Consider the following 24,262-nt stretch of genomic DNA (forward strand, 5'->3'; position numbering starts at 1 on the left):
CCCTGCTCCTGCCAACCTAGCAGTTCGAAAGCACGTCAAGTGCAAGTAGATAAATTGGTACCGCTCTGGCGGGAAGGTAAACGGCGTTTCCGTGTGCTGCTCTGGTTTGCCAGAAGCGGCTTAGTCATGCTGGCCACATGACCCGGAAACTGAACGTCGGCTTCCTTGGCCAATAAAGCAAAATGAGTGCCGCAACCCCAGAGTCAGCCACGACTGGACCTAATGGTCAGGGGTCCCTTTACCTTTAAACAGGACCCAAACCGTAGAACAACACAGGAACAAAACCACTGGGGACAACAAAACCATCTCTTCTGCCATCCATGATTACATCTGCTAGCATGCAGATTTATACTTCCTCCTTTCCCAAGACTGCCTTGATCCCATTTGTTTCTTTTAACATTCACCAACCACACCTTGAGCCAAAAGGTTTAAGGAGGTAGCATTAAATCTTAAGATCAAACTTGCACATCTGCCTGGAAATAACATTTTTTCCAGTTTAAATTTAGCCAGCAAAGCAAAAGCGAGACCATGTTTTTGCAGCTAAATTGCAAGTGGCAGCCTTCAGGATCGTCAAGGTGATGGTGTTGCCTTTGGGGAACTGATAATGCTTTAAAGACTAGCGTTGCCTGTTGGGACGTTTACTGGTTCCCCCACTACTCGAAAAAATATCCTGAGTTTCCCATACTCTCTTCTCACGGGAAAACATTTCCTGTAAAAGGATGCTTCTGCCTACTTGTCAGAAAAGTGGGGAGTACAAAACAATATTCTAAATTTAAAGTGGGATGGGTTTAGTAAATTAATACGCTACTATAGATGTAACTTACTGAGTGATTTTGATAGATGTATGTTTGCTGATACTGCCTGTAATGGTAGGGCAATTTTTAAATTTGATTTTAATAATACATGGAGCCGCCAATTATGCTTGAGAATGTTTGGTCATGTTTGACCATTTGTGATTTAATTATTGGATTCTGGAATGGCCAATTGGCTGGGCAATAAACTTGAGAATAGTACAATGAAGCTCGCACTGGCAAATCGCAGAGCACAAAACAATGAGCTGTTTGGGCTAAATATAAGGGCCGAACCATCCATTACATGCAAACATGTGTAATAGAACCCCAATAGCGGTTTCTTTCATTTGTTTCTTAAAAAGAGAAGCTTTGGATGTGGGACTTTTGAAATAAACAAGTCGCAGCTTAACTCTTTCTCTGTCTTCTTTTTCACTGCTCCAAATTAACACAAAGTTTCCTTACTTCCCTCCCACTTCTTGGTTTCCAAAAATGTGTTAGTTCCTGCAAATGGCCTGCAGTTTCTCAGCTCCAAATCGCTACCTCCCCAAATGGCTTTTCTCCTTAAAATAATGGGCAGTGAGGTTTCAGTTAAGACAGGTCTGTGTACAACATGCAGTCAGAACTCCAGGGGAATTTGTGGAGTTCTGAGCTCAATCACAGCAGAATCGAGAGTCTCATCTACAATATTGCACCGCTTGCCTAGACATACACACATCTATAGGTCCTGCCCGTTAAGTTGCTAAAACCAGCACACTTTTCAGTTACAAAGTCCTGCTCATTAATCAGGGGTGACTAAGTATCCTTCTTTGATTAGTTGCCGTTACCGATAATGAAATCCGATACGCAGTTACACAGAATGAAATCCTTTTAATCTCTTATTCCAGCAGAGTAAGTCAAACACTGGTGTTAAGTATCCAAGATAGTGCAATCAATCCTGATTAAGCCCTCATATTCCTGGATCTCTTTATGCTTAATTCAGGTCTCTTTCAGTGCACAATTGCACGATTCGTCTTGCTTTGTTGCTATCTCTTTCCTATCCAGCAACAGGTTCTTTGGAGTCTTTTGCAAGGGGGGGGGGGAACATGTTTCAAATCAAGCATGTAAATACGTTTTATTCCTTGATGCTTGTTCATGCAGCATCATTAATCCTCAGCATGAAATCAATAGGCTTAAAATGCTTAATCACATCAAAATGCAACGTACAAATCCACACCGATGATTTTTTGTGTAGTAGGGATGGAGATAAACAGCATTCCTAGGAAGCCTGTCTTCTCATCAAAAAAAAAAAAGTACTCAAGGCTATATGAAGAATGTAAATAGATTCTCTTTCTCACATTCATCCTGTAGCATTATCTGTTAAGGGCCGGCTCCAGAGACACAACACAACCCTTAAAAAATGGCTGCATTTTTACTGTGGGTGTATTTGTGTAGAATATTGCTTTGGCTCTACCATCAGAGAACTCTTTCATCGAGGGATGTCCAACATCTGTAGTCTTGGGGACCACTGCACTTTCCAGATAATAATTCAAGACGAGGGGGTTGAGAGGTATATTTTGACAATCTTATGTATGCTTAGTCAGATGCAAGTGCCATTTCATTTAATAGTATTTACTCTCGGGCAAGTGTAAAAGGATTGCTTTTGACTGATTTTACATATGGAATTATTTTCAATTGTTTGCATGTACAGAATTGTTGTTACATATGGAACTGTTTTCCGTAGTTTTTATCGTTGATGTTTCTGTTACGAAAAGGCTTTGAGAAATCTTATGGGAAGTGATTCATAATTGGAATCAAATAAATATAAATACACTCAATATTGATTAATTGGTTAGATTCATTTTCAAAAAGCATGTCGATACAGTCAGACTGAATGTTAAGTACAATGTCCATGCAATTAAAAGCATGGATGAAGTTGAATGAGTGGATGCAGGGAGGGGCAAGGAAACCCAGCTAGATGGGCAGGGTAGAAATAGTTATTATTATTATTAATAATAATAATAATAATAATAATAATAATTTAACAATTATGTTGAAAAAGGTAAGCATTATCAGTGTGAACAAAAGCAGAATATATATATATATATATATATATATATATATATATATATATGAATGAGACAAAATGCAAGTAATTTCACCTTAGACTTAGAAAATAGTATTTAACAAGATCATTCACGCCAAGCAACACATCCAACCCACAACCATTTCCCCCTTACATGAAACCCCAAAGGATGTTCCACAGCTGCCAGTCAGAGAGTAAGCCAAGCTGTGATCTAAGAAGGCAACAACAGGCCCTCACGTCAACGTGCAAAAGCTACATTCTAGAATTTGGCACCTGGATTTTCCAGCTGCCAAGCACAACGCATCTGGCAAAAGGGAGCTTGCTGTGTGGCCAAAGGAGAATCAGAAAGAAAAGGAGGCTGCAAGAGCCAAATGAATGCCAGGCAGAGAGCAGAAAGGGCGAAGGAGAAATATGAACTTGGTGACATTTATAAAGCATTGATTGGGGATTTATTATCATACATTAAAAAAAAAAATCAACCCTAGTGTGGGTCTCTGCAGATAGGAGCAACCTTGCTTCTCAAAAGCTAAAGGTTCGTTGATTTATTCAGAAACATGTAGGAAACTCTCTAAGCTGTGCACAGAATTATACAAAAAACCAGCAAAACTGTTAAAAAACAAGTGTACATAAAAACACAGATAAAATCAGCAAAACAAATAACTAAATTTAAGGTTGCTGAAATAAAAAGTCCTGAGCATGTGTCTCAAACAATATCACAAGGACACCTGCCTAAGCCCTTCATCCCAGATTGCTACTCTTTACTTTCTTCCATAAATCAATATTTGCCATTCTTATGGAGGATAGTGATCTACTACACTTGGAAATGATAGCTGTGGTTAGGGCAAAACCCGCCCATCGCCCCTGACACTGGGAGACCCAGCCAGTCTTTACTGACAGGCATGTGTGCAACGTATGGCTACACATTGCGGTCCCTGAGGGTCCTTGCAATGCAATTCCTGCTCATGAAACCCTCCTCCATAATGACAAACGTTAGTAATAAATCAGTAATCCACATCTAACCATACAACTCTGCAAATCACTTACTTCGCTGCCCTACTTGGTGAACTGTTCCCTCTCCTTTAAAAGTAATAATAATTCTCTAACATATTCATTTAGCTAATAATAATAATAATAATAATAATAATAATAATAATAATAATAATAATTTATTTATACCCCACCCTCCCTGACCAGAGCTGGGCTCAGGGCAGCTAACACCAATAAAATCACAGTAAAAAACATAATAGGGGAAGGGAAAAAATTTAAAATACAGGTTAAAATGCAATTTAAAATGCAGCCTCGTTTTAAAAGTAGCCTATAAATCAAGACCATAAGGGGAGGGAAACTTAAGGGTCAGACTGAGTCCAAACCAAAGGCCAGGCGGAACAGCTCTGTCTTGCAGGCCCTGCGGAAAGATGTCAAATCCCGCAGGGCCCTAGTCTCTTGTGACAGAGCGTTCCACCACATTGGGGCCAGTACTGAAAAGGCCCTGGTCCTAGTTGAGACCAATTTAACCATCTTGTGACCTCCAAAATATTGCTCTGGAAGGGCATTGAAGCTGCATGGTCAAGAAGAAAGGAGAAAGTATATTTCAGAAGTTATGGGAACATGTAAAGAACACATTCCAGGTACATCTATGGCAGTTCTAACCACCCTGTTGTTCGTTCTCAACTAAAGGATTGCTACTGCACATTAGAATGGCATCAGAAAGACATGCTACACCCATGAGCATAATTCTAGTTTTAGCTACATTAAGTTTTTGCAAGTCTGACCCCCAAAATGATGAAACAGAAGACGTTAAGAAAGAATAGGGCAGACCAGCGTTTTAAGGAGATCAAAACAAAACTGTACTTCCAGCACACTGAAAGTAACGGATTCTCCAAGATGACTCACACAGAATGGGCAGGGTCAACCAGTGGCGTAGCGCAGGTTGTCAGCATCCGGGGCAAGGCAAGTAATTTGCGCCCCCTAACCCATGGATTTGCGCCCCCTAACCCTAACCCCCAGATGTTGCACCCGGTGCGGCCGGCCCCCCCTGCACCCCCCACACCACGCCACTGGGGTCAGCAACTTCTCTATCAAGACCCACTGAAAACTCTCTGACAGGAGCACAGCACCATTGAACACATCTGCCAGTTTTCATGTGATCCATCCATATCAAAGCACCTGATATATTAGGTATTAGCAGAGTACCCATTACTTGAAGGATGACAGCCAACCACATCCAAGCAAAGCAACACAAAATGTCCTTTCACTTTTCCCCTAGCAGTATGGACCTTGCGACTAGCTCTTAACGAGGCCAAATATTTGCTTATTCTCTGCTGAAAGCGTGTGCGTGTCAGTCTGCAGAGAAGAGCTGATGGCTGGACTCTTCACTTAGTCTTCTGCCTGCTACTTTCTCCCTGCGACACCTTTCAGCTGCTTTTCTCCACTCAACATGGTGAACACACACATGACAACAGAATGGGGGGGGGGGGTCCCCACCAGGGAGAAGAGTTGAACACTTGCTGTTTTTCTTCTACAGATCCCTTCCTTGCATATGTGGCTTTGATGCTCTGCCACTGCAGCTTGGGTCTCAAAGAGAAAACACAAATTCTCTCCCCAACCGGGGGAAAAGATGTATGCATGCATGTGTACACATGGGAGAGCTATATAGATTTAGATAGATAAGATAGATTTATGTGTGTGTGGATGAGAGAGAGACTTCAATAATACATCCTTGTGGCTTCAAAAATGCTTCATGCTTCAATAATACATCCTTGTGGCCAGCTATGACAGACTAACATGGATGGTGAACCAACAAAATTTCACTGTCTCAATTCTCACGTTTCTACTCTAATGTGGGCTGGAAGTTTACACATACAGCTGTTCCTCTTTGACCTGGATTTAAACTGAACTTTCATTGGGCCTTAACCTGACAGTCAATACTGCAGTCAGCACATTGTCATTTAAAGCATCAAAAGGCAAGAAACATGTCAACAGTTACAGGCATCTGCAGCCACCTGAAGTTATGTTGCTGCTTGCAACACTCCAAGCTACTGAAGTACGAAAGCACCAAACACCAAAACTGACACTTGGCTTCAGTGTATGCCAGTAAGCACCTGCAACTGTCTGTATGCTGTCCGCATGTGTGGCCAGGTTCTGTTGCAATCTCTGCAGCTGTTGAAATTGCAAGGTTGGATTCCTGAGGACCATGCAAGTCCTTGCACCCCAGTGGCCACAAATGGATTAAACAGGCTTAAGTAGAAGAGCAGTTCTACAAGGTCAAAGCACGATGCCAGCCAGACTGAAATAATTCACCTATGTCGGGCATAGGCAGACTTGGCCCTCCAGATGTTTTGGGACTACAACTCCCATCATCCCTAGCTAACAGGACCAGTGGTCAGGGATGATGGGAATTGTAGTCCCAAAACATCTGGAGGGCCGAGTTTGCCTATGTGGTGCTCTACACGGCAGGCTTCACTTTTAAAACTGAGCTCGTGTACTGCCACTGCTTGTGTAACATTAGGTGCTGGTCTGGCTTTCTAGCACGATACGTATAGCAGCTAGGGTCCAGATTCAGCACCAACACTGCAGCACTTTTGGGTCTTTCTCATCTCCTGGGAAGTCAAGCACATATGATGACATCAGTTTCAATGAATACAGAGTAAAGGTTAAGGGGCACAGATTCACGGGGTACAACATCTGGCGAAGGCCCACACTTCATACTTTGTGCCAGGGACATTTCTGCCACCACAGGAAAGGGCCAAAGTTTGGTGGCAGAGCACACATGCTCTGTATGTGAAAAGACCGGGGCTCAACCTCTGGCATCCCCAGGCAGGACTGAGAAAGCCTCATCTCTGAAACCCGGAAGAACTGCTTCCAGTCAATGGAGACCAGGAGTGGGGAACCTGTGTTGCTCCAGAGGTTGTTGGAAGTCCAACTCCCATTATGCTTGACCACTGGCCACGTTGGCAATGGTTGATGGGACCTGGAGTCCAACCGCACCTGGAGGTCGACAAGCAAGTCATCCGTTGTGTAGACCAGGGGTTGTCAATCTGGTCTCTACCGCCCACTAGTGGGCTTTTCAAGATTCTAGGTGGGCAGTAGGGGGTTCTACGACACAAGCTGAATCCTCCTTCCACCGAGCACGGGTGGGCGGTAAGGAAATTTTACCATCAAGAAAGATGCATTAGTGGGTGGTAGGTATAAAAAGGTTGACTGCCCCTGGTGTAGACAAGGTGCAAGGTTCTGGCAGACAGCTTCCTTTGTTCCAAGAAAACAAACGGTGGGTTCTATTCTGGATAGGCATTCATTCATGTGAAGCAGCTCCTGTGTGGTTTATACTGGTTCCAACCATCCCAACAATGTCATCCCAAAACAAAGGCTTTTGCTGGCATGGTGGAAACCAGCCCAATCCCTGCTGGACATGCTTCACACAACTCCCTTCCCATGCAGACAGAAATACATAGTATTTGCTTTCTCAATGGCAATCATGTACGATGTGTGAAGCAGCCCTCTGGAGGGCAGATGAAGTGCAAATGGAAGAATTATAAGTGTTGTGTACCTGGTGATAAAAATACTGAATGTAAGCTGACTAGCAACCAAGGCGTCCTTCTCCCATCTATTTGTGTTCAATGTCCACAGATGCAGAGTTTGGCCACCTATCGGGACGGCAGCAATTTTGACACATCAGGCCTGCCGAACCTGCTACCCTCCGAGATGAATGTAGCCCACCAGGTGCTTAATAGGACCACCACCACCCCTGTTTCTGCAGTCTCAGGCAGGCTGTAAGAATTGGATATTTACCATGCTTTTGACTAGGTGAATCCCAAGGCTGGTGCTACATTTTGTTCATCTAAAGCAGGGCTAGCCAAAATGGTGGCTCCTAAACGTTCTTGGGTGCTCTCACCACACCTGATCAGTGGCCAGGCTGGCTGGGGAATTGTAGTCCAACAATATCGGGAAGATATAATGTTGGAGCCCTTAGAGATTTTTGGATACCAGTGGCCCCCACACCCGCTTTCTAGTGAAGAGGGAAACAATGGAGCAAAATACAGAAGTGCTGACTTTGCAGCTTCCCTCCAGAAATCCTTTGTTTTATTTTGCAGTGGCCAGCCACGTGACAGAGGGAAATAAAACAGAAGCAAACTGCTTCCCAGAAATTTCAAGTACACAATATCAACATTATATAATGCACAATAAAATACTTCATACCTGGAGTTGAAAAAACGAAAAGTGTTAACAGCTGACCTGGCACAGCCCCACATGCTCTCTCTGGAAATTGAACACAGACAATTAGCAATTTTAAGATACCCCAAAGAACGTCAGAGGGGGGGTAGACAACAGGGAGGGGAACGTACAGGGGGAAAAAAACCACAGCCCCAACAACAAGCACAGACAGCCTACACCTAAGATTTTGTATTCTTCCAGCTGAAATTCACCTGGAGCAGCATTGAAACAGTGATGGATTTAATCTTACAGGGACAGAGTCCATCACTGGGTAATTTAAAGTGTTTTTAAAAAACGATAGCTATGACTTCTTTTTCAATGGAAATATCTGACATTTATTTCAACTACATTTGCTGTTAGGATTTAGGGCTGTCATCAGCTAAGTCCTACTTAGAGTAGACCCACTCCATTTAATCTGCTAGGAGCAGGAGTACACTTCGAACCAGATAACCAAAATTAGGAATATAAGGGCACACTTCCTGCAAGGTCAGGATAAGTCCCACCTTTTTCTCTTAGTGCTCCGCTGTGCTCCAGCTATTGCAGAGAATGGAAGGTTGTCTTGCTTCCAGTCACATTCCAGCCCAAAGCTCCTGCGAGGAGTTTACTTGAGCTTGAAGCTCAAGGTAAATTATGAGCTGGGACCTGGGATGGGTGAAAAACAGGAAGCATGCCAGCTTCCCATTCTGGGTTGTGGCCAGGATCCGACTCTGCATGCTTGCCAAAGAGGTATTCTGGGGAGGCCCTGTGACCTACTTTAAAAAATTTATTTCTCAGGTTGGCAGAGTTTATGCAGAAATTCACAAATTCAGAATTTCAGCAGCTCTGAGGGAAAAGGCAGAAAGAATGAAGCATAATGACAGGCACTTTATGAATAATAAAAAAATGATATCGGCACTGAAGTGAAATACCGGACCATGTTTGCTTTTTGACACACCGATGAAAATGCTAGGGGGAAAGCATTTTAGTTTAGAATTTAAACGTAGCAATTTCACAGAAAACAGTAGTCTAAGGTGTACAAATTTCAACAATAAGTATTTCAGAACCAGGCTCCTGCATTAACTAAGCTGTATGAGATGTCCCTTCCAATTCTATGATTCTATGGTATCTATGATTCTGGAAGAATTTTGATCATCTGCATTATTGGCTAGGAAATGGGATCAATTCAGTGGCAAAAACAAACAGTTATACCATTTAAAACAGTAGTAGTAGCAGCAGCAGCAGCAACAACAACAACTTGCAACTGGTCTGCAAAACCTTGTGCCTATCTGCTTGGAATATTCCATGATATTTTTCTGAAGAAGGCATGCATTAAGCCACTGGAAACTACATGAGAGATTTTGAAGATATAGAAATAGGGCAGCAGGGGGGTAGGCTTGCCATACGTCAGGAAAATGTCCTGGTTTTCGGGTGTAAAAATGGCGTCAGGGAAAACCCGAATGTATGGCAATGCGATGAAAAAAGCAGTGGAAACAGCGTAATTTTACATTTTGAAATATGGCAACCCTACATGGAGGCTATTACGCTGCATGAATTCTAATGTACTGAACAATGAAAAACACAAAAGGTGCTATGGATTAAGAACTGCAACCTGATGAAAATTGGCTTGGGAGTACCGTATTTTTCGCCCGATAGGACGCACCGTCCCATAAGGCGCACCTAGTTTTTTTTGGGGGGGGGGAAATAAAGGGGAATTTTTTTTTCCCCCAGGCGCGGGGCTGGGGCGGGGGAGGCCCGCCCGAGCTTCCCCCGACCCCAGCCCCCGACCCCAGCCCCCAAACAGGCAGCTCTCTGCAAGCCGTGGGAGCCCAGTGCTGGCTCCCACTGCTTGCTGAGAGGTCCGTGAAGCCTGGACGCGCTGAGCTCAGCGCGCGCAGGCTTCAGCATGCAGGCCACTCTCCGCAAGCAGCGGGAGCGCTCCCGCTGCTTGAGGAGAGTTCCGCGAAAGCCTGTATTCTCCCCATAGGACGCACACACATTTCCCCTTCATTTTTGGAGGGGGAAAAGTGCGTCCTATAGGGCAAAAAATACAGTATGTCCCAAGTATGGGCGATATACTTCTAAACTAGTGCTTTCCAAATTTCTGAGAGCTTAGGTGCACACATTTTTATCTAAAATTGGAGGCACTTGCGTATATCTCCCCCCAAGTTTAGTTTTAGAAGGTAAAAGAGTAAATAGGCACACCTTCTGATTTGAAGATGGGAAGCTCACATTAGAGACATGTGAGGCCTGGTTTGGACATATGTCTAAACTTGTAGAGTGACGCTCGGGTTGCAAATGTGATCCATGCGGGAATCACATTCACAACCTGCAGCGCGTGTCTGTGCACACGAAGGTTGCGAGTTGGCGCTTCTGCGCATGCACAATATGCGATTTAGAGCTTCTGTGCATGTGCCGAAACCCGGAAGTAACCCGTTCCGGTACTTCCAGGTTTGGCACAGTGCGCAACCTGAAATCGCACAACCCGAAATCTGTAACCCGAGGTATGACTGTACGCTCCCTGCGCCACCCAAAATCCTCTCCTACAGCTGTTAGAAACTGGAAGCTTTCACTATCTCCTCTCTGAAATAACTACAGTTTTGTGTGACCACTGAACACGAAACTGTTGTAATTCTAAATGGCAGTAGGTCAAAACGGAAGTGAATATTTCTGATTTCATCTTCACGGCTGTTCTGGAGGAGGGAAGGGAGGAGCAACAGTAAATCGTGGAATAGCATAATGTCCGAATGCAACCACTCATAAAAACAAGCGGCAGGCTTCTCTGATAGCGGGTAATAAGTGGCTGCAGGAGGGCATGATCCACTCATATCTAATGCACCAGTGCTCCAGAATTAACTAACCCCAAAGGAGGCTGACAGGAAGCTGGGAAACCCAAAAGTATGAATCATATACAGTTGTAATTGGTAGTTTTACCATGAAGACTGGTGTTCTGGACAAAGAGGACCTTCTATTATTTAATGCTTTTCTTGTGGTAAACATTTTCGGTATTATTACATGGCTATGGTCTAGCTGGGACGCGGGTGGTGCTGTGGGTAAAACCTCAGTGCCTAGGACTTGCCGATTGCATGGTCGGCGGTTCGAATCCCCGCGGCGGGGTGAGCTCCCGTCGTCCGGTCCCAGCTCCTGCCCACCTAGCAGTTCGAAAGCACCCCTAAGTGCAAGTAGATAAATAGGTACCGCTTTATAGCGGGAAGGTAAACGGCGTTTCTGTGTGCTGCATTGGCGCCGGCTCGCCAGAGCAGCTTCGTCACGCTGGCCACGTGACCTGGAAGTGTCTCCGGACAGCGCTGGCCCCCAGCCTCTTAAGTGAGATGGACGCACAACCCTAGAGTCGGACACGACTGGCCCGTATGGGCAGGGGTACCTTTACATTTACCTTTATGGTCTAGCTAATGTGCGATATATACAGAATGTGGGATGCAAAATAACTTCCCCCATTATTTTCACAGGACAGGGGCAATGACTAGGGGTAGGACTAGGGATGGGCATTCATTCAAAACAAATGAAATATCAAACTCAACGGGAAGCCTTCACTTCAAATGTCATTTGTTACGGAATGAACGCAATCACTTACTAACGGGATACAAATGGGATTTGTTTTCATTGCACTATTAAACACAATTGAATACCCGGGAACAATACAACTGGGGAAATAAAATGGCAGGAGGAGAAGGCCCCTGAAATCAGCTCTGTCGCCACAAATGGCAACGGCAGCAGCAGAAGAAAAGAACAGCTTCCCCGTAAAAGCAAGGGGGAAAGGGTCACGTAATTAATGTAAGCAACAGAAATGGGAAAGAACCATTCAATTTGATGTGTTTAAGATCACCCCACCTTCCCTCCAAGGTGCTCAAGGTGCCCATGGCAGACTCACTCATTATTATTTTTTAATCCTTACAAGGTAGTAGTAGTAGTGATAATAATAATAATAATAATAATAATAATAATAATAATAATAATAATAATAATAATTTATACCCCGCCCTCCCTGGCCAGAGCCGGGCTCAGGGTGGCTAACACCAGTAAAATTACAATAAAAACATAATAGGAAAAAAAAACCAATTTAAGAAACAGGTTAAAATACAATCTAAAATGCAGCCTCATTTTAAAAATAGCCCATAGATCAAAACCACAAGGGGAGCAAAACATAAGGATCAGACTGAGTCCAAACCAAAGGTCAGGTGGAATAGCTCTGTCTTGCAGGCCCTGCTGAAAGATGTCCAGTCCCGCAGGGCCCTAGTCTCTTGTGACAGAGCGTTCCACCAAGTCGGGGCCAGTACTGAAAAGGCCCTGGCCCTGGTTGAGACCAATCTAACCACCTTGCGACTTGGGACCTCCAAAGTGTTATCATTTGTGGACCTTAAGGTCCTCCGAGTGGCATACACGGAGAGGTGGTCCCATAGGTATGTGGGTCCTAGGCCTCATAGAGCTTTAAAGGTCAAAACCAGCACCTTAAACCTGACCCTGTACTCCACCCTGTACTCACGTAGGTTAGGCTGAGAGGCAGTGAGTGGCCCATGGTCACCCAAGTGACCATCATGGCTGACTGGAGATTTTAACCTGGTCTCCAATGGTCCCAGTCTAATGCTCTAACCATTACAACACCCTGGCTCTAAAATGAATGGGGTTCTAACAAGTGAACAATGAAATGGGCGGGGTCCTCAAAAGTTTTAAACATAACTTATATAAAGTTATTTACAGGCCAACATTTGGGCACAGCCCACCCAAGACCGCTTACATCTCATATAAACCACATCAAAAAATAACATTTCCAAAGCAGCATTACATGCAAGTATTTAAAAACATGGGCTGGTGAAAATAAATAAAGGAGCAAAATAGAAATTTGATGCAGTCAATAATAGGCTATTAAAGTAACAGCTTTCAAACAAGTGGGCTTTCAAATCCTTCTTACAATCTGGAGAGTTCATAATCTGGTGGGAAACATAGAAAGGACCCTGTCTCTTGTGCCTGTCAACTGAACTGACCTTACTGGCAAGCTTATAAGCAGTTCCTCTGAGGCAGATTTTAAGGCCTGGGCAGGTTCATATGGGTACAAACGGTTCTTCAAATAACTCTATCCCAAATAAATAAGAGCTTTAAAGATCAAAACCAGCACTCTTAACTGAGCCCAGAAACATGACTGAGCCCAGTACACAATTGCTCAGTTGATTGATTATTGCTCAATCTCAGTGGTTGTTGGGTGATGAATAGCTCTCTTCTCTTTTTTAAACTGTCATTGCTGAAATCCAAAAGGGGATTTTTGTTTTTAAGTGTCCTGTAGGAAACTCATAGGATGCAGGTCTGATCCTGAACTACAAGTCCCATCACCTCCTAGCTAGAGCTCAGGGATGATGGGAGTTGTGGTCCAACAACATCTGGGGACCCACAGGTTGAGAACTGCTGGTAAGCTTTCCTGAACTCTGCTCTGAACTGTTTGGAAGAAGAGTGAGGTATAGATATTTTAAAAAATCAAAAGGCACAGTTACATAAAGCCAAAGTAAGCAAACTACACACGATTTCAAGCAACTGCAAGGACATTTCAGTCCTACTGATTTCAACAAGAGAGTGAAGCATGTGCTTAATTCTCCCACTGAAATTAATACAATGCAAAAGCAGTTCAATTGTATCCATTTCTGTTTACTAAAAGACGAAAACAACTGTACAAGCTAATATATCTTATATATGGGATGAAAAATGAAAAGACACAAAATATCCAGATAACTAATAATCTAACACTTAAGAGCGCTGCAAACAAGCTCATAATAATCTAGGTAGCTGTAAAAAACTGTTCCAGAAATTGAGAAAAGGCTGCCATGTCATTTCAAAACTACGGATGAAATGCTGCCCATTTTGTGTCTTTGTTAGATTTGTTAATTTAACCTAGTATTTGAATTATTGGGGATGGGGAGCCCTTGATTTGCCCCTCCTGACCTCCCCCCACAAAAAGGAAAGCTTTCTAAAAACACTAGCTATTCTACTAGCTCTATTGGAATTCAAGCAGTGATTTTGCCTTCTCTGTTCCATTCCATTTTCAGTCCCTTAAACACCCAACAAAAGAATCAGTTTTGTTAGAACAGTCCTGCCAGTTTAATTCTTATCTCTTCCTTATCCCTTCAGCTCTGCTTAATAAGTTATAGATCTTTACTGTTGTCCTCTGAACCAACCAGTTTCGGGGATCATACTGATACATACAGGTTTCCTTTTAACCCAGCAGCATTCTGTGGGGAGAAGATTTATTCTTTTTCCAGTGTGGGGATGGGGTGATCAGAATGATCTGCTAAATCCATGGTCCAGGATTGAAAAATTGATTTTAAAAATGTGAACTGATGCTCTTCCCACCTATATTTTACTGGAGTTTGGGGCAGCACATCAACCTCAGTTATTAATATTCTGGCTTCTTAGATACACCCCTTCACTGTTTGGGCTTGAGTCATTTTTTTTCTTAGCTAGCCTGGAACATGTTTAGAATTTAATATATATTTCTAGGAAGGTTTGCTGTAAGACAGAGAATGGGATAGGGGAATTTTCAGGGAAGAAGTGGGGAGGACAAGAATCTGTACTTAGTTCATTTTGCCTGTCAGGGAACTGCCATCAGGGCCGGAGGGAGAGGGAGGGCTCCGGAGGGGTTCCGGAGAGCGTTCCGGGATGGGGAGAGGCAGCCCATCTTCTGGGGAAGAGAATCAGCGTAGCACCAGTGGAGAAGGGGGGCAGATGGGGAAATCAGCGAGGCGGTTCCATGACTCCTTGCCAGGGACCAGCGGGGAGAACACGGGTCCTCCGCTGCCCACACCCCCCCTGCGCAGAAGGCTTCCGCGCAGGGAGAGTAGGCGGAGACTAGGCGTCAAAAGAGCTTCTTTGCTAGAAGAAGTTCAAGAAACGCCCACTGACGGATTCTGCCAGCGACTGAGACAGCCACGGGTGAGTGGCTGTCTGGACAGAAAAGGTTCACTCAGGCAACCCAGCCAGGCACCAGTTCATGCACGAGCAACACAGAAACACACACAGAAACACACCAAAAATCCCACCCATAAATCTGGTTTTTGCTGGACCAAAAAAAAAAAAAAGGTGGTATTTGAGGGGATTGACAAGCAGGCAGGAGAATTCCACCCACAATTCTCTCTTACAAATCTCTAACCCTGAGTGTTATGTAACATTGGATTAACAACCCGGCATTGTAGGGCATGTCATTTTAGAGGATTTTTTTTTTAAAAAAATTATTCAGCAAGGGGTCTTAAAAACATGTTTTTGTGTGTGAGGAATTCAATTCTGCTATTATTTTTGTGCTTGGACGACATTTATCTTGGTAAGAAGCACAGAAGCTGCCTTTAGAAAACCAAAGAATTTTAATTTCACCTTTTGAAAATGCCAGGTAATACTAAGTAATATTAATAATGGATAATAGAAACTGTATAAATATACAACTGCAAGCACTTGGCAATCATTTAAAATGATTTCTATGCAATTTTACACACATTTTACGTACCAAGCAAAATCAAATTATGTCAATTTAACCAAAATATCTTTTGAATTCCCAAGTCATGTTACAACCTGTTAGCACCCCTCATTTCTGGATTATGGAAGTTGAAAAATGCAGCTGGTATTGATCTTTTACTATTTAGTTTTCCTGTAGGTATGTAAGTGCATTCAGGGTGAAGTGTTTATTGTTGCCACTCATACTGCTTACATATTTTGGAAGAAAACCAATTTTAAATAATTACATTCATAAAGCAGGGCAGCTTCATAGGAATTTTCAGTTTCCCAAGAGATGCACTAGCAGACAAAGGCAAATACGATTGCATCATTTTTTATTTGAAGAGACTACAGTGGTACCTCGGGTTAAGTACTTAATTCATTCTGGAGGTTCGTTCTTAACCTGAAACTGTTCTTAACCTGAAGCACCACTTTAGCTAATGGGGCCTCCTGCTGCCGCTGCGCCGCTGGAGCAGGATTTCTGTTCTCATCCTGAAGCAAAGTTCATAACCTGAAACACTATTTCAGGGTTAGCGGAGTCTGTAACCTGAAGCGTATGTAACCTGAAGCGTATGTAACCCGAGGTACCAAGCGTATGTAACCCGAGGTGAAGAAGTGTGCATGCACACGAAAGCTCATACCAAGAACTAACTTAGTTGGTCTTTAAGGTGCTACTGGAAGGAATTTTTTTGTTTTGACTATGGCAGACCAACACGGCTACCTATCTGTAACCGAGGTACCACTGTACAGCAGAATGGCCCTACACAGACACAGGTTGAACTTGCATGTTACATATAGCCAAACCATGGCTTAGCATGAATGTGCTGGCTCCTGAATAGGAGATTGCAGTCACATTGCTACCGCCCAGGCTTTTCTGATCATCACCTGCCTGAAGTCATTGTGAAACCATCACTAAGCAAGTACCATATCTCGAATGGGAATGCTTTCAGTTCTAAGGTTCCTTTTCTAGCAAACAAGCTAGAACTTTATCTGGAACTTTAATCTGGAAAGGCCACTGAACACCGAAATGTGGGCAAGTTTAAGGGGAGCCTATTTAACGTGGGAGAGGTCAATGTGGTGCAAACAGGAACCAAATGGCAAGAGTACACAGTCTCTGGCGCACTGGGGATATTTAATGATGTGATGCTGTAAAAAAGACAAAGTTCTTCACCAACCTCAGATATTGTGACAGAAAGCAACAAGTAACAGATATGTGTAACATTCAACACAGTTAGCATTTCTGAAAGTCACAGTATCACTGCAGGAGCTGGAGGAAGGAGGAAGGCCACCACAATCTACACAAGCTATATGTGGTGTGCGTTATAGCTGTCAAGTGTCCAGGTTACAAAAGCACAAATTGCTGACTTCTCCTAGTTTTATTAAGCTGGTGTCTAACAACAGATCTGGTGGGAGTTTGAAATCTATAAATGGTGGCTGTCCTGGTTTTGACTCAAGAGGACAATCACCCTGGACCAGGAATCCTTGGTGTCTGAACCATCTGGCAACTGCAGCTCCAAGATGGATTCATGCCCTAGTCCATCTTGTGTTGTTCTAAAGGCTATCCTGAGTCCCAGGGAAATAACTCTGCCTCCAGATTCCAACGGCTGACCCACAGATTCCTCAGGGGACCAAGGAAGTCCTGAGGAGAGATCTCCACACCTGAAAACACCATTACCTCAAAAGACCCAACAGCTGTAAAAGAAGGCACCAGCCCTTTAACTGACCAGGAGACAGCACTTAGGGCACAGAGCCTCTAAATTGCTATAAAATCCGCTTAGTTGTTCCAAGACCTTGCTAGATAACCTGGATGTCCACAAAACCACCTATGGTCCTGAATTCACGTCATCTCTCTCCAAGGTGATGATTTTTGCTTTGTCCTTGCTCTGATTTTCACCCCTACTCACAGTAGAACCAGGAGCTACTGACCTCCCCTAGTCTGGGCCTCAAACAATCCCAGAAGAACATGTCCAGAACCACCTGTCACCAGTTTCTGGGATGCATCTGACATGCACATGCAGACATTCAAAAAACATCTCCTGAATCCTATACCAGATCAGCCTGTCTAAAGGATAGTATCAAACAATCCCAGCTGACCCTGTTCCCATCTTTGCCACACTGGGTTGTGCAATGGGACACTTAGGTTACCCTGAGCAATATGCATTCCTTTTCATGCCACGTAGGAGGCATTCTATGAGGGGGGGAAATCCTAACGTCTCCTTCTGCAATCTACTGGCCTATTTGCCACATGGTTAAAAAAACAAAACAAGAAAACCAAGAACAAAACACCAACAACCCACAGTTGCCATGGAAACAGAAGAAGAAGAAGGTGAGAGCCAAACATGAGCCTGGATTGGTGGAGGAGGCATGTAAATTGCATATTTAAGTTCTCAAGGTTTGGAAAGACTTGTGGTTGAGATCTTGGGAAGCCAATTAAGAGTATACAATACTGAGCGAGATGGATTAATGGTGTAATTCAGCAAAAGACATATTCAATATGTTGCATGCCAAAGTTCTCTAGAGCAAGAAGCACTGTGCAACTTCTGCAGTCTCCCCAAAACAAAGGAACTCAGGCATTCTATACAAACAGGGTTCACAGTCGAGTGCCCAGCTCAATGCAGACCACTGGGAGCTCAATAACCCCCTTGCCTTTTGCTGCTCTCCCAGAGCTGCAAAAAATAGGAGTGGAGGCTTCAATCCATGCTGGTAGACTGTGTTGGCTTGGTGGCATGGCCTGTATTAGGCAGTGGATTTGGATTCCTCTGAGGAGGTAAAAACAAACCCCATCCTAACAATATTCTGCCTCCTCCTCCTCCTCCTCCAGCAATCGCACTCCTGAATTAAAATACAGAGGCCAAAGGCCTTCCAATAGATCTTGTCTTAAAAACAGCAGCATAAAGTCTGGTCTTGACCCTCATCTAATTCCAAATCATTATGAGACAAGAGGACCAATGGATACTAATGCCAAAGGAGTCCTTCACCTACCATCTTCAGTAAATCACATCAGAGCTGCTGTAGTGTATAACAATCTCTCACTTTCTCAGCCGCACTCTCTTTTGTGCTGAGAAAATCTGAATGAAGTAAGGAGCACTTTCTGCACCAACCTCTGTGCTAGGGAAGAAAGACTTGCTACAGAGATGGAGCCTCTTCTGCCAGAACGTGGAGGTATGAGTGTACTTCATCCATAGTAGACTGTATGGCACACTTCTCTGTTGATTTACATGCATTTACAGAGAATGTGAAAATAAAGGAGCATTCCCCCCACTGTTTGTCTGCCAACACATTCATGCTTGCATATACCATGTACCTTTTATGAAGGAAGTGATATTTTAGTATGAGTATTCAGCTGAAAGCTCACACCATTTCCCAGGAAAATTGTCAACCAGATTGAAAAATGTTACTTCTTTGGTCACTTTCCAGCCCGTCTTGGGAAGATGTTAGCTACTTTATTTAGCTTGCCATCACCTGTTCTGAGTTGTACTTGGGCCCTTAGAGACATGCACACCACTAAAACTGACTGCTTATGACTGTACATTAAGGTAAAGGTAAAGGTGCCCCTGCCCGTACGGGCCAGTCTTGCCAGACTCTGGGGTTGTGCGCCCATCTCACTCAAAAGGCCAGGGGCCAGCGCTGTCCGGAGACACTTCCGGGTCACGTGGCCAGCGTGACATCGCTGCTCTGGCGAGCCAGAGCCGCACACGGAAACGCCGTTTACCTTCCCGCTGGTAAGCGGTCCCTATTTATCTACTTGCACCCGGAGGTGCTTTCGAACTGCTAGGTTGGCAGGCGCTGGGACCGAGCAACGGGAGCGCACCCCGCCGCGGGGATTCGAACCGCCGACCTTTTGATCGGCAAGCCCTAGGTGCTGAGGCTTTTACCCACAGCGCCACCTGCGTCCCTATGACTGTACATACTGACATCCAATAACATCATCACAGATACGCTGCCCAAATGTCACCCTGCTTATTACATCACCCCTGATTGGGTAAGATCACCCACGTGATTAATTCAAGAAGAGGAAAAATTAGCACCCATGGCAAATCCATGCTACTGAAAAGGATTTTTAAAGGGATGTTTGTATATTTTCGAAGTGTATAGCCCAAATCCAGATAAAGTCCACCATGATTAAGTCCCTGAAATTAACAACAAGTAACTGAAAGTAACTGAAATTAACAACAAGTTGGGGTTCATTTATTTCCCATCAATTTTAGTGGAACTACACGGGTGGCGCTGTGGGTTAAACCACAGAGCCTAGGGCTTGCCGATCAGAAGGTCGGCGGTTCGAATCCCCGCGATGGGGTGAGCTCCCGTTGTTTGGTCCCTGCTCCTGCCAACCTAGCAGTTTGAAAGCACATCAAAATGCAAGTAGATAAATAGGTACTGCTCTGGCGGGAAGGTAAACGGCGTTTCCGTGTGCTGCTCTGGTTCGCCAGAAGAGGCTTAGTCATGCTGGCCACATGACCCGGAAGCTGTACGCCGGCTCCCTCGGCTAATAAAGCGAGATGAGCGCCACAACCCCAGAGTTGGCCACGACTGGACCTAATGGTTAGGGGTCCCTTTACCTTTAGGGTAACTAAGGTTGCAATACATGCACTCTTACCTGGGATTAAGTGCCATTGAGCTTAAAGGGTTTCATGTCTGAATGGACATGTTTAGGACTGCACTGAGAATTTCTTTGGATCTGAGCCTAAGTTTTTTTACTACTGCATTTCCTTGAGATATCTACTGGCAAATATTCAGTGGAGCCCTATTTAGGTTACATTTCAATCAAAGTATTGTAAATAAGAGCAAGGGTAGGAGCCTAACAGCAAGAAGACACAGCATTTTGAAATTCAGTGTCAGTAAGGTAAAAGAAAAACAATTTCTTTCATGAATCAAGATAATAATGCCAGTTTACTGGAGGACTGGACTGAAATAGGCGCAACTACGAAGCAGGTGGTGCTGTGGTCTAAACCACAAAGCCTTGGGCTTGCCGATCAGAAGGTCGGCGATTCGAATCCCCGTGATGGGGTGAGCTCCCGTTGCTCTGTTCCAGCTCCTGCCAACCTAGCAGCTCAAAAGCACTCCAAAAAATGCAAGTAGATCAATAGGTATCACTCCAGTGGAAAGGTAAACGGTGTTTCCGTGCGCTGCTCTGGATTTACCAGAAGTGTCTTAGTCATGCTGGCCACATGACCTGGAAAAACTGTCTGCAGACGAACGCCAGCTCCCTCAGCCAGTAAAGCGAGATGAGCGCCGCAACCCCAGAGTCATCCACGATAGGACCTAACGGTCAGGGGTCCCTTTACCTAGCAAGCCAACCAGGGTGGCACCCACAATGCTTCATGTGGCATATGATTGCTGGTTCTGACAAGAGTCGGATCCCTGAAAATATAATTCTAAAAGGTCCTCCCAGAATTCTCTGTGATGACCTGGGATTCTGCACCCGAGTGCTAGGAATCACACCTCATCGCTGGCCTGCTTTAAAATGCAAGTTCATCGGAAGCCACTGGGATCTCCCTACTTTTCTTGGATGGTGTGTGTCAGTGTGTGTCTCCAGCCTCCTAGCAGATCACATAAAAGGGAGAACAAAATACCGATGGGCTACTGGACTCCTTCTGCTTATAGATCATTGGTTGTAGAACTGTTTTTTCTCCTCTTTGGCTTGCTCTGCCCCTGACCTATTGTGAGTCACTCCCTCTCTCCAACTTGTTTTCCTCTCGCTTTCCTTCAGTGCCCCAAGATACCCATGTCTTGCCTTGTTCCCTAATCCACAGGCTCAGTTCTCATGGGGACAACCTTGCCTAAGGCAGGAAAAAGACTTTCTATTAGCCCTGGATTATTATGACTGCTTGTCAGTGGCATGCGCTCCCTTCTTTTGCTCACTGATGAATATTTGCTACAATCAGCATTTTTAATGCTTCTCATCGCTGCGCCGCATTAAGAGAAAAAGCAAAAACTCAGCCAGAGCGGGTCAGCTATAGTTCAGCAGCTTCAGAAACAAGAATATATTGCATTTGCATACTTATGCTAAAACTCTGTGCTAGATTTGCGTACTTGGAAAAGTTACTCAATAGATTCCAGTATTAAAAGTCTGGTGGAGCTAAGGGGAAAAGCTGCAGTAGAATACGTTTAGCATCTCGGTTTCATTTTGCCTCTCATTTTCTATGTTTCTCCTGAGGTGCTCCACTTTTTAAACACACATGTGGCCTTTTTAGGTAATTGACCTAGATTCTCTCCAGATCACACAGAGTTCAACACTTCTTTTTCAACCTGCTTTAGGCTCTGCCCACCCAAAATGGAGTTCACTTCACCCACTGAGGTGACTACAGTACAAAAACACTCCAAAATCAGTGTTTGAAAACTTACTTTGTGTGAAGAAGAAACATAACATGGGGAGGGGGAGGGGAATGCTAATTATTGCACTGAAAATAATGTCACAACCTATTATATTGCATTGGCATCACAAGCAATGCCACTTAATTTCTGTAAAATAAATACAGAATTGGGGAATCTTTTCATTCCCTCCCTTCATGCGTTAAGATTCTGCAGGTTGCATTAATCTAGTGTTTTAGTTTGACAGCGGAAACACATCGCCTCTTCTGCAGCATGAAGAATGTTTTTCTTCTAAACCCTCTGCACCTGTTCCAACTTTATCATTCTGTTATTCCGTAACCTATAGGCCAGTTTTCACTTTCACAGTTTTCACAGTTTTTCACCTTTCTCCCCTCCTTGTGGTGAGTGAAAAAGCTCAACCGTGCATCAAAGGTGACTGGTGATACAGCCCACCCCCCAGGGTTGTACGCACAAAGTCCCGCTTTTTTATTTAATTTGTTATTTCCACATAAATATCACTTTTGACCATTTAATCTCAAAAGCAGCAACACAATGAAATGAGAAAGGTAAACTAAAATGTAAACACACATCTTTTTTAAAAAAATAAAATAGAATAGAAAAACATCTACAGTAAAAGATAGCGAATCCGTATGAGCAAAAACTCTAGAGGCAGGGCAGAATATTGTAATTACCCTTCTAAAAGGGCCAGAACATAGGTGTGGTAGCTTTCCCCTTAAGGGGGAATTGCAGAAGCCACCACTGAAATGGTAGTGTTATTGGGTAGATGACCATTTTGGCTCCTAAGCGGTGGTGGTAATACAGATCACTTTTATTTTATTTTATTTTACAAAAAGCTTTACAACTTAACGAGGAGAAAAGAACGAGAAACGGAAAATCGGATTCTAACTGAAAGTGAGCATGTCCACATATTCCCATACAGCAGAAAAGGTAAACGCTAGTAGAACTGGCCCGGTACCTAGACTGATTCAAATGTAGGGTATCTAGAGAATGTCACATGACCAGGTGTTTCCATTAGGAACATCCGCCTTGGCATCCACTCTGAAAACTCAATACTTACTCTTGAACAGCTCTGGCTATAGAGAGAGCTGTGGATCCAGTTTCATTAACACTATCCAAGGTCACATTTGGCAGGTCGTCGTCATCACTGTCACTTTTAATTTGTCTGGGAGATAGGCCACGTGGGTCCATTTGTGCTGGGAAATAAAAGATACACAATGGATTAAAGTCAGTTTAGGGAACACCTCCAGCTAATTCTACCATATGCAATCATTGTATTCATTTCCCTTTACCTTGGTTTAAGAACAGCTCAGTTTATGAACAACTTGGATGAAGAACGCTGCAAACCCAGAAGTAGGTGCTTTGGTTTGTGAACTTTGCCTTGGAATAAGAACATGTTGAGTGTGTTCCATTTGTGAATTGAGTCCCCTGCTGCCATGGAAAAGTGTGCCTTGGTTTAAGAACGCTTTGGTTTAAGAACAGACTTCCAGAATGGATTAAGTTAGTAAACCAAGGTACCACTGTACTTAAATATTCCTACCCCACCTTTTAGGCTCGTGGGGCTCCCAAGCTGGCTCGCAGATATCTATAATCAATCAATTAAGCAAACAAAAAGCAACTAAACACTCTAACTTCCTGATGAGAACAAATGCAAAACATGTGGTGGGCATGCAAAATAGTTAAAGAGTACTGGGAAATTATATATAATGAGATTTTAAAAATGTTTAAAAAACATTTCCCCCCAAACTAGAGGCACTCCTTCTGGGAATGGTACAGACAGAAGTACCCAGGAGTCAGAATTCTTTTTTTTTAAATGTATGCCACCACAGCAGCTCAGATCTTGCTAGCCCCAAAATGGTGGGTAAGGAGGATTGGCAATTAAAAAATGATAGAATATGCAGAGTTAGCAGGTCTAACAAGCAAAATAAGAGAGCAAGAAGATCATGTATATAACGAGGAATGGAAAACAAGTGAAAATGCTAGCAGCATTAAGATAAATTCAACAGTATGATATATAATAAAGGAAGAATAAGGGGAGAAAGTGGACTTAAATGGATATATAAGAATATGCAAGAATTGTGGGAAAGATCAAAGGAACCAAGGAAGGGGAAGAAGGGAAGTCGTTGAATTTTTTTATTATTATAAAGAAAGATATTAACGGTGGAAGTTTATTATAAAGAAAGATATTAACGGTGGAAATTTGAATGCGAATGTGATTTTGGAAATGGTAATAATGAAAATTAAAAATAAAAATTAAAAACAAAACAAAAATGCAAAATAATGTTGTGGCATCTCTAGCTAGCCTTGGAGCTCATTCTGCAATAGACACGAACTATCCTCATGTTCCCATACGCTGATATATGGAGACAAGTCCCTGTTGCATAGATAGCTGGTAATGTCACTC

At 43.5% G+C, this 24,262-nt stretch overlaps 1 protein-coding gene across 4 annotated transcripts in view; it reads right to left on the minus strand.

Moving 5' to 3' along the window:
- The window catches only part of KLF12 (KLF transcription factor 12), a 227,251-nt gene that overhangs the window by 53,251 nt on the left and 149,738 nt on the right, over window positions 1-24,262 (minus strand). For 3 of the 4 annotated variants that reach the window (XM_081907342.1, XM_081907343.1, XM_081907344.1), the window contains exons 4-5: window positions 22,919-23,054; window positions 8,050-8,109 (exon numbers count right to left, since the gene is read on the minus strand). In XM_081907342.1, the coding sequence (XP_081763468.1) occupies window positions 8,050-8,109; window positions 22,919-23,054 (196 nt within the window). The remainder of the gene's footprint in view (window positions 1-8,049; window positions 8,110-22,918; window positions 23,055-24,262) is intronic. The other variant, XM_081907345.1, reaches the window with a different exon arrangement.

This window comes from Podarcis melisellensis (assembly GCF_964234715.1).
Source record: "Podarcis melisellensis genome assembly, chromosome: 4".
Lineage (NCBI taxonomy): Eukaryota > Metazoa > Chordata > Lepidosauria > Squamata > Lacertidae > Podarcis > Podarcis melisellensis.